The following is a 15,708-nucleotide window of genomic DNA, read 5'->3' on the forward strand; positions in this document are numbered from 1 at the left end:
TAAATTCTAGTGCCTTTATGCCAAATGACTCTTGTTCATTTCATTTCTCTCTTCTCTCATTTTACCATGGGCAAGAGAAATCATGCCACTTTGCTTAGATATCTCCTCAGCTAAATATTCAATTTCATTGCTCACAAGTTCCACCTTCCGCAAAATGCTGGAACATGAACACGATTCAGCCAAGTTGTTTGCCACTTTATAATCAGGATCATCCTTCCTCCAGTTGCCAATAACATCACCCTCATTTTCATCTAAGACCTCCTCAGAATGACTTTTGCCATCCATATTTATAGTAATATTTTGTCCGTTTTAATTTATGTATTCTCTAAAAACAGGACGCTTTCCAGGTCTCTTTCTCTGAGCCCTCAACAGAATTGCCTTTAGGAGTCATTTCACAGCAATCTCAACCTTCTCTAACCTGCACCTTGCAGGTTAGAGCACCTGAGCGCTCTCAGCCTCTACCCATTACTCACTTCCAAAGCTGTATACACATTTGTAGGTATTTGTTACAGTGGTACCCCACTTCTTGGTACCAATTCCTGTCTTAGACATCTCAGACCTCTATAACAAAATATCACGGACTAGATGGCTTACACGGCAGACATTTATTTCTCACATTTCTGGAAGCTTGGAAGTATGAGATCATGGTGCCAGCAGATTTGGTTCCTGGTAAGGTCCCTTTTCCTGGCTCTTAGCGTCTTTTAGCTGTATCCTCACATAGCAGCAGAATTAGAAGAGGATCCGATGCCTCTTCCTCTTCTTCTAAGGGCACTGATCCCATTGTGGTGCTCTACTCTCTTCTCCTCATCTAAACCCAATTACCTCCCAAAAGCCCATTCTCCTAATATTACCACAGTAGAGGCTTCAGCCCTCATTTCATGAATTTTGGAGGAATACGAACATTAATTACATTAGATGTAGGCAGATTGGCAACTATGGTTTTCAAAAAAAAAATTGTACTTTTGAAAAAAATATACCATCCCTGGAATAAGAATTCAGTTAAAATAAAAAGGTAACACTGAGAAGTACATAGGAATATTCTGTATAGTTCTAAACAGTATGTGGTTCTAAAGTAATAGTCTCAATTAAATTCTTTGAGAAATCGAAGTATAAGAAGTGCTTATCCTCACATAAGGGGCTTATACCTTCATTTGGAAAATTAGAAAAAATATTAAAGCAAACCAGCAGCATTAATTATAAGTGCCTGTGTGTTTTGAAAAATAAGGGAACTTTGGCAATAAAAGAACATCACAGAGGGCTTCAATGAGATATTTTAGTTTGAGTGAAAACGTAGAGGATTAGAAAAGACCTCTAAAGCTTCTATTCCACTGTGAACCTGATTATTTGGCTATGTAGTAGAGGGCAGTGTAATATTAAGAGCTTATTTTTTCAAATAAAATATTCCAAAGTTAGAATTTCTTCTTGTTTTGATAGAGCGATTCTCTTAAATGCTAACTTGATGTTAACTCTAATATAAAACAAAGGTCTGTTATAAATAACATTTTATAATTTTACCTAAATGAAATGATTTATATCTGTATTGATATTGTATGACATAATTAAATCATTTATTTAAAGCTGATCTTAAATATGTTTCCCCAGTTAAATGTGTATCATTTTCCCAAATATTGATTTGTATCATACATTTTTGCTCCATAGTTACTGATCTTTAGGCTTTTAATTTAAAATTGATTCACAAATATATTGCTTGTCATCACAAGCTAGTTTCTTATGGATGAGAATTCACTCCTCAAAAAAGATATACTTTCTGGAGTGATTTGACCACTAAAGACAAATTTCAGAAAAGTGATCTGTATCTGTATCAAAAGAATGCAAAAATGTCAGTTATGTATTTGTAATTTTGTTCCACAGCTGATGAGGAGCCGCTGAGAACTTGATACGATTCATATTTGCATTTTTGGAATACTCTTGGGTAGTAAGGAGGCCAGTTAGTGGAACTGAACTAAGTAGCGTTGGGTATGAAAAGGAGGAACTAGACAAGGTTATTTCAGAAGAGGATATTGAGGCCCAGGGGAAAACACACACACACACACACACACACACACACACACACATATGGCATGCATAAGCTATCAAAGAGCATTAGTAGCAGAGTCAAATTGAGCACCAAGACATCCAGACTCAGGTCCAGCCCTTTTAAGCTATTTCAGAACTCCTCATATCATTTGGTTCCTTGACAAAAAAAGAACTGTGATCGAGAACCATCATTTCTAACAGTCAAGTGCTACTATGTTGACATTTTTGTGAATAAAAGACTTGACTAACCTCAGGACCATGAAAATGCTCAGTAATTATCCAGTATGATTAAAATTCAGATTATGTCACCTTACTTGTGAACAAAGTGAAAATATGTTTTGTATAAGTCTTACCGTTTGATAGTTTAAGCCAATTAACAAAATCTGACAGCTGGTCTAGAATTTGAGGTAAAATTCCCCTGCTGACTCAGGCAGTGAATAAGAATTTAATGTTCATTAAAATATGTCACAATCTGAGACCCAAAACAGGTACCATCTGTCACCAGTTCCTACTACATACCTAGGTATAGATACAGTGTGCTCAAACTCTTTTATTTATAATCAGTGCAATTTGTTTTTGAAATATTATCACTAATAGCCCATGGGATGTTCTCCTACTTTTCATTTGAGGTGGGAAATGAGGAGTCAAGTATTTCATTTCCTCTTGATCTGTGCTTTTATCCAAACCATGTAGATCCATTATTTTTCACGGTCAAAACTGATTTTTTATTTGATGTAAACGATCAAAAGCAAAGGAGAGAAGAAACTGTGGCCCTTAGGCGGATTCTAAAACAGAATCAGTTAGGCTATCACAGCAAGGCCCAAATTTAAAAGAAATAGGTTCCTGGGTGAGCTTTCTGTTGCCTTGAGGACCTGGGGTGTTTTCCGGGGAAGGACCACCCTGGGAAGCATGGTGGTCCACAGGCCTAGGGTGTGCAGGGGCTACAGGGGACTGTGGAATTGAGGACAGTCTCAAGTGGCTGCTAGCACACGGCAGGGTTGAAGTACTTACAGTGGCTCAGCAGGTCCCTGCTGATAGTGCTGGTACCAAGACTTGAAACCTCACCTCCTGTTACCAATTAATCCAAGCAGAATGGATGGTTCTCAAGAAGTGTGGTCCCCAGACTGGCAGCATCAGCATCACCTGAGAACTTGTTAGAAATGCAAATTCTTAGGTTCCATCCCAGACCTATTGACTCAGAGGGCCTGGAAGTTGGGCCCAGAAATCTGCATTTTAGAAAGGCTTCTAGGTGATTCTGACTCCCCCAGGGATTTCCTGGCCTGTTTGTAAGGATACATTCATTTTGCGCTTGAAATCATCTTTTAATGACCACATAGAATATGTCTGTTCTGTCTTCTTGGGCAGCTTATCTATCTCTCATCCCTCTTTACTACTGGCCTAATCTGGTTTACTGACTGTACCTCCCTGCCTGTTTTGGTTATAGGTCCAACTGCTTGGCTTCTTTGCAAATAAAATATATTTCTTCTTTTAAAATCCTGGGTGACCTCTGCCATGTGTAAATTTTCTAGAGCTTCCTTTTTCTTCCTGAGTTTTCCAGAGCTCTGTGGTTCTCTGGCACTCAAACACTTGTAATCAGTTTTTGATAAGCAGAGAGACATCTTTTTTTATACTCTAATAATAAACAGCAATTAAATCATAGTAATTTAATATGTACACATAAAATCGAAGCATCCAAGTGTTGATAGCCAAGGATAGATGGGAGAAGGTACTTCAATACCGTGATTCAGTGCATCCGGCAGCACCTGGATTTCTTGTCTTCTCCCTCTGTTGGGTGTGGTAGGAGAGTCCTTTGGGTAGTGGGAGTTCATGAAGAAAGAGAAAGAAATATTCTCCCAACAAAGGAAACAAACTGAAAACTAACCTGCCATCACCGTTTTTAAAACTATAGATTTAAAATTTACTAGCTAGAAGCTTTGTTTAGTACAGTGCTCTTGTTGTATGGATTTAGGTAAAAATATGTAGATTCAGTAATTCCACAATTTGATGATAATAATGTTTTTACTTCACCTTGAATCCATTTTTCCTAAAGGTATTCTTTAACGGTGATTTGACTTCCTTTCCCTTTATTTTTGTGATGCTCACCAAGTGTTTCTTCATTTGGCTTAATCTTCACACAGGAGGCTTACTGTCATTTGCCACGAAATCTCTTTGGGTATCCAATTAGTTTTATAGATCATCTAAGAAAAACTCTTTACATGATATGAAGTTGCCCATGAATTTCCAACGCAAATTGTTTCCTCTTCTTCAGACATAACTCTCAGTTCCTTGTTCTGAAATGTTTCCAAATCATTGCATATTTAGCTTAAATAATGGCATACCCCTTAGCCTTGTGCATACAGCTATTTAAATTAGCTCCTGAAGCCCTGAGAGAGCCGAAGAGGATTGTATTTACATCTTTATATTTTAAAATGCATGCCTTTAATTCTATCGTAACCTTCCCCCCCCCCCAAAAAAAAAAAACCTGAAATGGCTTATAGCAAAACAAATACATGCCAAAAATTAAAAGAAAAAAAAAGATTAGGATGCCATAAAGGGATTGGAGGAATCTACAAATTCAAATTTGGGTCCCAGCTCTAGACAGGTAGCATAAACTATTGTTTTATTACTAGTCCAAAATGCATTTAAATTTAATGGAGAGCTAACGTGGATTAAACAAACAAAATCAACATATAAAACCAATGCATTACTAAGTTACTACAGTGAAAGTTTTATTTTGATATGCATTCATCTTATCAAATTCATCTTATGATTCATCTTATGAATCTTATGAATCTTAAGATTCATCTTATGAATCTTAACTCATTTTGATTTATTGCATTCTTTCAAACTGAGAGAAAACAGTGAAAAAAAACCATAATTGTTGAGGGAAAATTAGAAATGAACTTCACAACTAGCTTTTATACCTTAAAAGTGGCATGCACTAGGAATCCAGTATAAAGTACACCAGGTGAAGCAGATTCTGAATAAAGGATGAACTCCCAGAGCATTCTTCAGAGCCGTCAGTGCAGGCAGCATGCCAGAATGAGCTACATAAAGTGTCCCTTGCATGGGAGGTGGTGTATTAATTTCTCTGTGTACATGACATGTCAGTTCATTAGCAATTGGTACATCTGTTTCATGATCATTTATTTGCCATGTGAAATATTAGTTATTCTTAAATTTGCATTTGTTTTGGAAAGACAAGTCTCACTGTTCACTTTATGTTCATTGTACTTGTTGTGGCGAAAAGGAGGGGAAAAGGAGGGGATTATAGCAAAGAAGCTATGAAATAATTGCCTCTTCTTTCTTTTTGTTCTTTGTTGGCAAGCTAAGTCCGGAACTAGTGTTTGGGAGCCAGAGATTGGATTTCCCAAAGTGTAGGGTGACCTTAATGGATAAAGTGAAAGAATAAGCTGCCCGGATCTACTGATTTCATATAAGCCACTTTGTTTATTCATTCCATTTCAACCAAAGGGCGTGGGTAACCCTCTATAACTCACAAAAACTTTGAAAATAAGGATGTTATCAAAATTACTCCATAAAACACATATGTACTTAGAAAACATATGAAGTGATTCCAAAGGATTTGTATCACGCTCAGTTGCTTAGTTCTATTACTTAATGGGCTTTTAAATTCGCTTTAGAAGATAATTACTCAGATAGCCAAATGTTAATTGAATAACAGATACTAAAAAAATTTAAAAGTAAACTTCCCTTTGAGTAACACTACTTCTTTACTTGTGAGTTCCTCAAATATTTCTAAGTAGCTCCTAAGTTTCTCTACTAGGTGTTTTTCTACATCTGACTTTTATTTTTCTTTCTCTTCAAGCTTCTTGGGAAGATTATTTGGATTATAATCTTCTACTTAGATTCTTATGGGCTCTTGCTCCTTTGCAGGCATGACTGCAGTCTTTTTGTGTCTATGCCAATGAGAAAATACACGCAAAAACAATTTGAACTATACTGGTTTATAAAATGTTACTAGGCTTATTATGTATTCTTTCCTGTTTTAACAGGTTTTAAAAACAGATTTAGAAAAGAAAAAGCAAACCATGGACAAACTCTGTTCACTCAACCAAGATCTTCTTTCAACCCTGAAAAACACATTGGTAGCCCAAAAGATGGAAGCATGGCTGGACAACTTTGCCCAGCGTTGGGATAATTTGGTCCAAAAACTTGAAAAAAGTTCTGCACAGGTTAGTGATCCTAATTACTTACCCTGTAGTGAATCATCTTTGAGATTCTTGAAATCCTCATTCAAGGCAACAGTATTATAACTCTACAAAGGATATCACTGGCTTAGTCCTTGCAAAGTAGTCATTTGAATAAAAAATATGGCTTGTCTTGATAGTGGAGAATGTGGGAGAGGTGAAGGAGTGAGTGCTAATTGACTGAACTAGTTCTTGCCTTAGAGTGTAATTCCTTCCAGTTAAGTGGGAATGAGGATCTGAGTGACTTAGAGCAATTGGACCGAGTGCTGGGGACTGTGTCATCACAACCTAACCCAAATCACAGATTCTAGAAACTTGAGTGCTGTTAGTTGACCCCTACATTTTACATGTGAGAAAAATGAAACGTAGGGAGGAAAAATGAATTATCCAAGCGAAGTTGGTGATAGGAGCATGGCTCAGGCCCGGGTCCTTTGATTTTACAGAAGACTCTGTTTTATTAGGATGAGTAAGGATCTGTTCATTGCATGTTCTTTGTGCCACGAACAGTTAAATCATAACACTAACACACAGGCTGTGGATTAGGAAAGCATCTGTGTACCCTTGTAGTGCCATAATGTGGCTTTCTGGTAAGAATTTTAAAAGTTTTGGTAATTTAAAGGAAATGGGATGGTTTTAAAGTAGAAACCTTTGTTATCTGATGTTATTAGATGGTGGAATTGTGGGTAGTCATTCAAAATATTAACACTATATATAATAGCATTTAACACATTATGCCATATTATTTTCCATTATAGAAGCTAACTTTTGCTAATCGGTTGTAGTCCATAGCTCAAAGCACCATTAGCACATCTCTATGAAAGCTATGACCACATTCGGTAGCTTTAGGCATTCATTTCCTTTGTTATGAGACAGTGAAGGGAATTTGTTTTCCTGAGACTTGACATTTGATAAGTATGAAATGTTTGAAATGTTTGTTGAAAGATGGAGTTTAAAATATTTCTTCCAGAAATATAATTTAAGAAAATGTTACCAGGCAATGTATACGATTTTCAGTCACAGTTGAACTTTCCTTTTGAAATTAAATTCATACTTAAAATTTTAAATTTGAAGGAGTGTACTTTGTAATCATTTCCCACGCAGTCATTGGGCATTAATAAAAATTCCATGTGTTTTCCAGTGAATATATTTTTAGCATTTGCTTGAATGAGTAGTGATTTTATAACCATGTCATAATTCTTCTTACTATATATGATCTGGCCATGGCTAGTTTGCATTAGCACTGGAATTTATGTAATAAATATGTGAGACATAAGAAAATTTGATACTTTTTAAATCAACAATGATATCATTCCAATATGTACCCATTGGTTCCGTAGATTATTGGTGCTATAAAATGGTCGGTTACCATGTTAAGAAGGGTTGGCATTACCTTATAAAGAAAACTGTTTAGAAATGCGTCCCTTTAAAGGGGTACGTTTATGGAGATGTAACTGTTAACAGTAGGTCATGTTCTTGTTCACTTGTATTATATCTAGTGCTTTTTAAACTTGAGTCTGCATAATAATCACCTGGGAAACTGATTAAAATGCATAGTCCTAGATTGCATGCTCAGAAAATCTCACTTAGTAAACCAGTAATCTGCATGCAGCCTTTGATAGTCTGCAGACCATATTTTTACTAAACACTGAGTTAACAAGACAGTGACACATTGAGCAATACCCACGTTGTGGTTTACTTCCACAGTGCTGCCTGAAATGGGGAAATTGGAGACCTTTCTATGACCGCAGTATTTAAATATACTTATCTCTTTGGAATGAGCCTACTTTCTAAAAAAAATGTTGTGCATATCATCAAAATGTTACTGATTTGTTATTCTAGTTGGTAAAAAAACCTTAGCAACCTTGTTTTTAATGGCCTAAAATTATAAGACTACTGCCTATGGTACTTATTCACCTTGCTGTTTTTGAAATTTTCAAAACCTATAATAAAAAACCACTAGTTCTGGTTCATACAGTTCTTTATAAAATGATGTCCAATATACAGTACAGCATGTGTCCACTGTATTTGCCAATAAAATAAAGTCACAGACATGAAAGCATTTTGGAGGAAAAAAAAAACACTGGTGTTCTTGATATATAGGGCATACTGTTCAGTGAGTCTGGAGGGCTTTGTGTGATTCACTATGTTGTTTTTTTTTTTTAATTTTTATTTTCAAACATTTATGCACTACTATACCAGATCGTAAGCAGATACATAGACTTATATTAGGTAGGTTGCTTTTTGGAACACTAAGCTTCAGCTTTTCTACAGTTCGATTTCTGGTTTTGTTCATTGCGCACCCCCCCCCCCGCCCCCCGCCAAAGTAACTATCATAGGCCCAGTCCAAATCACTGCTGAGATGAGTTGGGAGGCTAAGGAAGATAAAAATGAAGGTACCAGAGGACAGAGGAATTGAAAGGGAGATAGAGCGAGCCATGAACTAGTATCTTAAAACTAAAAAAGTCCTTGAATTTCTTCCTTGCGTGTAAAATTGAACTTGATTGAAAGAACATGGGAAGACGTCCAAGAATGTTGAGGGTAAGGTTGTGACTTTGAAGAACAAAGCTCTCTTGTATGCACATTTTCCAGCATGTTTGCAGGAGTCGAGATGTTGTGAGAATCAGTCCCATTAATGACATGATATACTTAGTCTTCTAAAAATCCTTTTTAGAATTAGTTTAAGGAATGAGGAAAATCTGGTAATGGTTAAAATCCAGTAGGATATAGGAATTGTGACTGAGGTGACAGGGTAGCCAATCGTGCTCACATTAAAGGACATGTGTGCCCGAATGTTTGAGTGCTATTCAGGTCAAAGCTTTGAGGGATTTTGACCTTAAGAAATAGTAGCATGGCAAGAGATCAAAATATGAAGAAAAAAATCAACTGTGAGGCTGTTCTCTTGCATTTCAAAGTCAGGGCTGGCTTGACTAATGCCTGGACACAAGCTCAGGACGCTTAAGTTGATAAAAAAGGCGGCGTAAGAAAATAGAAATACTTTCTGTTCCCCAAAGTTAGGAAGAATAATAACCCTTGCTATGTGAATGCTTAAGATGAGAAAAGACAACAAATCAAATAAACTCTGGATTGACTTATTTAAATACTCAAATGACCCTCTGTGTCCTCTACATTTTTTTTATAAATATGCTTGTTGAAATTTAGTTTTTTTTTTTTTTCTAAATGCTGTAACACTGATGAATGTATTTTTATCTTGATTATAATTAGGGAATATGATAGTCAGAAGTTCATTATAGTTAATACTTTAAACTTACCTATAATTTTAGTGATTTGAAACATTTTTCCCCATCTAACTGAAATCATACATACCTCGGAAAGGGCATAATATTCATGTACTTTATAATGTATTATGGTAGTTTAAGTTAAACTTGGCATTAGGTGTTTAAATGTAACAATATATCTAAATGAGCCCAAAAGTTCCTTAGTTTTGTCATTTTTTTAGCAGAGTAAATTATCTTCTTTGCCAAAAGTAAGGGACATTTTATGACACATATAAGTTTATACATCTCATTCCCATTTTGTGAATATTTTGCTGTATTTCTATTGACCATTTTTGCAATGTTCTGAACTATAAGCACAAATATCTTAAAGATAAAATGAATATACCTAGGATTCTCCTCTCCTTGAACATGAGAGTGAATGTTTATGCTGTTATTTCTGTATCTGTAGTTACAGATGCCCAAGCGGAGTAAGTGATCATTATGTATGTATATATCTATTCTATAACATTTGTCTCCTGCTGGGAGTTTTAAAACTCTTGCCAGACATATGAATAGTGTAAAACGTGGTTGAACATAATAAGCCAGTATTTTTAAGAATACCAGAAATGCAAATGGGGCATTCAAAAGTATTGAGATTAACATTTCTCTATTTACTTTTTTTTTTAGTTCATTCTCATTTTTTAGAGATCCCTCTTTTTATTCTCCACAAAATATTTTACGTGCACATTCTGACTGTGCCCTCTCTCAAAGCATTGTTTTGTAGATCTATTGATACTTAAGATGTAGTTACAATTGGTTTGCCTCTCTTCTTTTTGCTGATGATTTTAATTCATAACACTCTAAGGCCTTTCCATTGACAACCCTTTTCATTGGTTCCTGAAAGTTCTCTAAGCCTCATCAACCTGACGCCAATTTAAAAAATGGTTTTATAAAACCTAGAATTAAAATAAAATCCTTCACTTATTTTAGGTTTCTATCTTATTCAAGGACTACCTGAATTCATAGACTAACCATCTTGAATTTTAGTTAATTGTTTAGGTTAACAGTTATATCAGAAAACTTCCAAGTTACAGCTCAAATAACTTTGGAAATGAACTGTATTCTTTTCCTACCTCCAACTAAAGTAGGTGTTTGAGAATTGCCCTTGTCTATCAGTGTAATAGTTACTATGTTATAAGTTCGTTGTCTACAATAACATGATGTAGGCACTGAAAATTTAAGAGACAAGAGCTGAGTTAACTTTTGGAATCTCTCATTACTTCTTTATAAAAAGGGAAGTTTGGGCTAGGAAGATTTCCATAACAGTATCCTTCCAGTTCTAAATGCATGTGATATGTTTCTCTTTGTTTGAAATTTTATATAAAACTCTGGAGTAATTAGTGAAGAATTTCCAACTCTCTCTGCTATATCAGTCTCACTGTCAGCTGGAAGATGATAATGAAAATACACTTCTCATCCTGTAAAAGAAGACTGACTTCTGAAATGAGTATATTTCACTCATCAGGAGTACGTGACTAAGATACATTGAAAATAAAATAATCAGTATCTATATGATATATTTATTCTTTACAGACAATAAATGAAATACCACATAAAGAAAACATAAGTTTTTGTCTCAGTGTATACTTGATCATCTGCATCCCTAGTTAAAGAAGGTGTCTCATTACTTCATGTCAGGTGGATCAGAAAAAATAAATTTCATTGCTCCTTGAATTTTTGCAGATGCACTTAATTCACACAGTTGCTCAAAATCAGTGTTTAATGTGAATCCTGAATCCAACACGAGTCTCTTCTTTCTGATAATTTGTACAAAATATAATATGAAGTGAGGGATAAAATACATGAAATCGAACAGTTTTATAGAATAAGCCTTCTTAATTATTATATATTTTATTTCAAATAGAAATACTTCTTTTTTTGATGTCTTTTGAATATAGATTGTAAGTATGCTCATGATTCCAATGTTTTATCTTTTCAAGATGTTCTATTGCCTTATTATCAGTATCAAAACAAGACCGTAATTAATAATAAAATTTAGGGGTGCCTGGGTGGCTCAGTCGGTTGGGTGTCTGACGTCATCTCAGGTCATGATCTCACATTTCATGGGTTCAAGCCCTGCGTAGGGCTCTGTGCTGACAGCTTAGAGCCTGGAGCCTGCTTCAGATTCTGTGTCTCCCCCTCTCTGTCTGCCTTTCCCCTGCTCACGTTCTGTCTGTCCGTCAGTCTGTCTCTCAAAAATAAATAAAAGTTCAAAATAAATAAATAAATAAATAAATGAGTAAAATTTAGTTATCATACCACTCTCAAGAACTTTGGTACTCCTTTTATATTCCCCTTAGCCATGGTAATTCCTCTGTACTTGTTCATGGGATAGAGGATTCTATAGCCTTTTGATTAGTCACTCAGCCTCCTTTGTGAGCACCTGATATTTTTTACCCCAGGTTTCTCATAAGGTTCAACATGTAAAATTCTGTTGCTTAGAATTGTAAATCCTCACACCATCAGATATTTGAGCCTTGTGCTACTATGCCTGTGGAGATGGTTTTAAGCCTGGCTCGTAATTATGTGCTAAAGCTATTGCTATGATTATGCAGTATATTTTAAACTGTAGAACTGCAGTTCTTCCATACCTATTAAAAGTCAATTGATCACTGTAAAGTAATGTATGTAAAAATTACACAGCAAAAAACTCTGTTTCACAGTTGTCAACCTGATTATAATTTTTAAAATTTCAGGTATTGAAGTTGTTTGAGTTTCCCCAAATTTAATTCAAGTTTATCAGGAGCTGAAAGGCATTAAAAGATTGTCCTATGCCATTGTGTGCATTTTCAATCTTCTTCTGACTTTATATATGCACGTGTGTATATATAAACGCACACTTAAAGGAAAATCACCATTCAGAAATGTGAACAGGTATAGCAGCAAGTGAACATTGACACTTGGATTTACATTTCTGTTCTGCCACTTACAAGCTGTGTCTGCCTCGAACTTTTACCTCTTATCTGTAAAATGGCAATAATATTATTATTTAGTCTTAGAGCCACGAAGTAATGACAGCCACCATTTAATAAGCCTTCATTGCAAGTACTTTTCTAAGTATTTTCAATATGATAATGAATGCAAAGCACTTAGCATAGTGCGTGGGACATGCAAAGACCTTTGTAATTGGTAGGTATTATACGCATTAGTATTTTAATAATAATGAAGATGACATGATAAAGTAGATAACTGATTCTTCGTAACTTGAATTTTTTTAGTAAGTTTTTTTTAACTGTTCAAATAGTAGAATATTTCCTAATGCAAGAAGTAGAACTCTGCAACCCCGAAGAACTTATAAAGGCAAGAATATTTAAATAATTACATGGAAGAATCAAAGATGCAATTAAGAATACAGCCAAAAAACCCCCAGCACCAACAGAGTTAACTTAAAATGTGAGAGCAGGTGGTAAGTACAACTAGTTGCCCCTAAGAAACCAGAAAAAAGTGGTTGAAATGTTTCCTTTCATTGTATCCCCTTTTATATTCTTTAAATACGCTTGAATATACATACATTTCTCATCCAAATGTGCATTTTAGACAAATGGAAGAGAAGTTGGCAAGAATTTTATTGTTTGAGAGTAGTTTGATTCCTCCAGAACCACCAAAACTGTACAACCTTACTGCAAGATGTATACCCTAAGACTATCAAGAGGCTCGGCAAATGCTCTTCCAGTTTTTCTCACAGGAGGAAAATGTAACTTTTGGAAATTAACACATGTCACCTTATGAGTGAGAAGTTTCAGTAGAGAATTTTTTTTTTAATTTTCTATGAACATTTAGAAAAGATAGCGGTTATTACTAATAGGTATCGAGAAAACTTTCTGTGTTCAGACATTACATAACTTAATTCTTGAAACTAAGACTTGGCTACATAATTTTTGGGGCCCAGTGGAAAATGAAAATGCAGGGCTTCTTATTCAAATACTATCGAGAATGTCAACAGTGTGGCAGCAGAGCATGAAACGAAGCCTGGGGTTCTTTGAGTGAAGGGACCTGGGTGACGCCATAAGTTGCCTGGCATGAGGGTGGCGCTGTTTGCAGCAGCCTTGTGAGACATCTGTTGCCATTCCTATTATTTATATGAAGAAAAGAAGGCAAGAGTCTGAGACACAAATGAACCTACACTAAATGCTACCATTTGTCAACTGTGGACCAGGTGTTTGAGAATTGTGACACCTGGCTCAAAGACCCCCACTTTTAATCGTGTAAGAAGTCTAAACGAACTCTTTGCCATTTTTACTAGCTGATTAACTGACAGATCAAGGAAATACTATTTAAAAACGAATACATTTTATTTGCATGATGACATTTGGAAGTCATTTTCAATATACTAATAATCAAAACGGAAGTGTGTGGGGGATGGGTGAAATAAGTAAAGAGGGTTAAGGGTATACTTACAGTGATGAATACTGAGGAATGTACAGAATTGTTAATTCATTACATTGTACACCTGAAACTAATGTAACACTGTATGGTAATTGAGCAAAAAAATGAGGAAAGGTGACTGAATAAGAATTTAGTTAGGTACACTCAATGTCTGTTGAATATAATGCAAACTATGTTATATTCTAATTTTGACCCTGCTCTACTCAGCATTTTAACGGAGACCTTAAGTCATTCTTATTAGATTTTTATTTGTCCTGATGTTTAGTTGTTTTAATGTATTTGGATGACATAATTCCATAGCTCTAAAGATACATGGGAATGATAGACTTAAAACAACAATGTGAACAGAAAAGTTCTGAAATTTTTCTCTGCCTGCAGAAACAACATTTAGCAGAAAATGTTTTATTGTAGAAAGTTGGAAAAAAGAATATAGAAATATATAATCTACGATTGAAATTACCTGTGCTTTCTCTGCCAAAACATAATCACTGATAGTTATATTTTGCATTCTTCACTCGGTACTATAATGTAAACATTTTCCAATGACATTGAAAATGTTTGGCACATGTACAATAACTCTATCACATGCCTGTCCTGTAATTTCTTGAAGCCAGTGCCTCCAGACGTTAAGTTTTTTTTCTGTTTTACCATTATGCTGATCCTACTAACAGGGACAAGCGTTACATGCAGCCTATAGCATCAAATACATTTAAATATGAGGCTATTGGCTGAGGGAAATTTGCTTATGAACACTTAAGAAGAAACTACCTTGATTACTGGATGTTTAGTGCATGTAATTAGTTTGCATACTTGTATTTTTCATGTGGCACACACTTGTCTCACAATTGTTTGAGTGTTTGTCACCTTCACTACTATGCTGTAAGATCACTAAAAATCGAGATTCCATTTTATGCATTTCTGAATGTTCCGTAGTGATACATATAGACTATATGTTGGAATTTAATTAAAACGTGATTCAGCTGCAGAGCAACTCATATAATTTTAGTTTGCCTTAATTACATAGGAGGTCCAAAGCTAAGAAACCTAAGTTTAGGAGCACCAATCAGATTAAATCTTACTCTAGCCCATACCTGGTATTTTAAAACTTGGAAATAAGATTTATCAGAGTCATGATTATCAGTCTTCACATCTTTAAGACTGTCAGATAGGAACAATACTCAGCTTCCTCTATGTCGGTTCAGGGTTCAAAACAAGCTTTAAATGAACCAAGTCATAATAAGGCAGGCTTCCATTAGGTGTAAAACTTTGCTAACGGGAAAATTTGCTACCATATTCAGGAAGGAGTTGTCTCCTTCTGGGAATAGTAAATCCTATAGTAAGTGTAAGGTTATACTAAATGACCTCCATAATCCCTTCCTCTCTGTTTCTAATGATTCTAACACATAATTAAGTGTTTACAGTCAATAAACTAAAAGTCATGGGGGAAACGTAGTAGTTGACCTTGTGGTTTTTATTTGATTATATGGCTAGGTTTTGAAAGTTATTATTGATTTGTCATATATAACCAATAATATCCTATGGCTACAGGGTCAGTGCACCGTTGTTGTTGTTGTTGTTGTTTTCATCCTGAAGGAAATGGAGGAATATTTCCAATTATAGTAATGATTATAGTGTAGAACAATTGCAGGTTTGTGTCTCACTATTAATTCATTAAATAGATTATTTTTTCTTTCTTAGAAGGTTTGCCATATTCCTAAATGCCTTTTCATAGTATGTGTTATTGCCATTTCTCTTTAACCTCCCCTCCATGGGTACATCTATCCAGTTTAATAAGTATC

At 35.2% G+C, this 15,708-nt stretch overlaps 1 protein-coding gene across 16 annotated transcripts in view; it reads left to right on the forward strand.

Moving 5' to 3' along the window:
• DMD (dystrophin) overlaps positions 1-15,708 on the forward strand; it is a 2,111,713-nt gene that overhangs the window by 721,572 nt on the left and 1,374,433 nt on the right. For all 16 annotated transcript variants that reach the window (XM_053892047.1, XM_053892050.1, XM_053892044.1 and 13 more), the window contains one exon: positions 6,054-6,233. In XM_053892047.1, the coding sequence (XP_053748022.1) occupies positions 6,054-6,233 (180 nt within the window). The remainder of the gene's footprint in view (positions 1-6,053; positions 6,234-15,708) is intronic.

Source organism: Panthera pardus, unplaced genomic scaffold, assembly GCF_024362965.1.
Source record: "Panthera pardus isolate Hobbes unplaced genomic scaffold, ASM2436296v1 HiC_scaffold_27, whole genome shotgun sequence".
Lineage (NCBI taxonomy): Eukaryota > Metazoa > Chordata > Mammalia > Carnivora > Felidae > Panthera > Panthera pardus.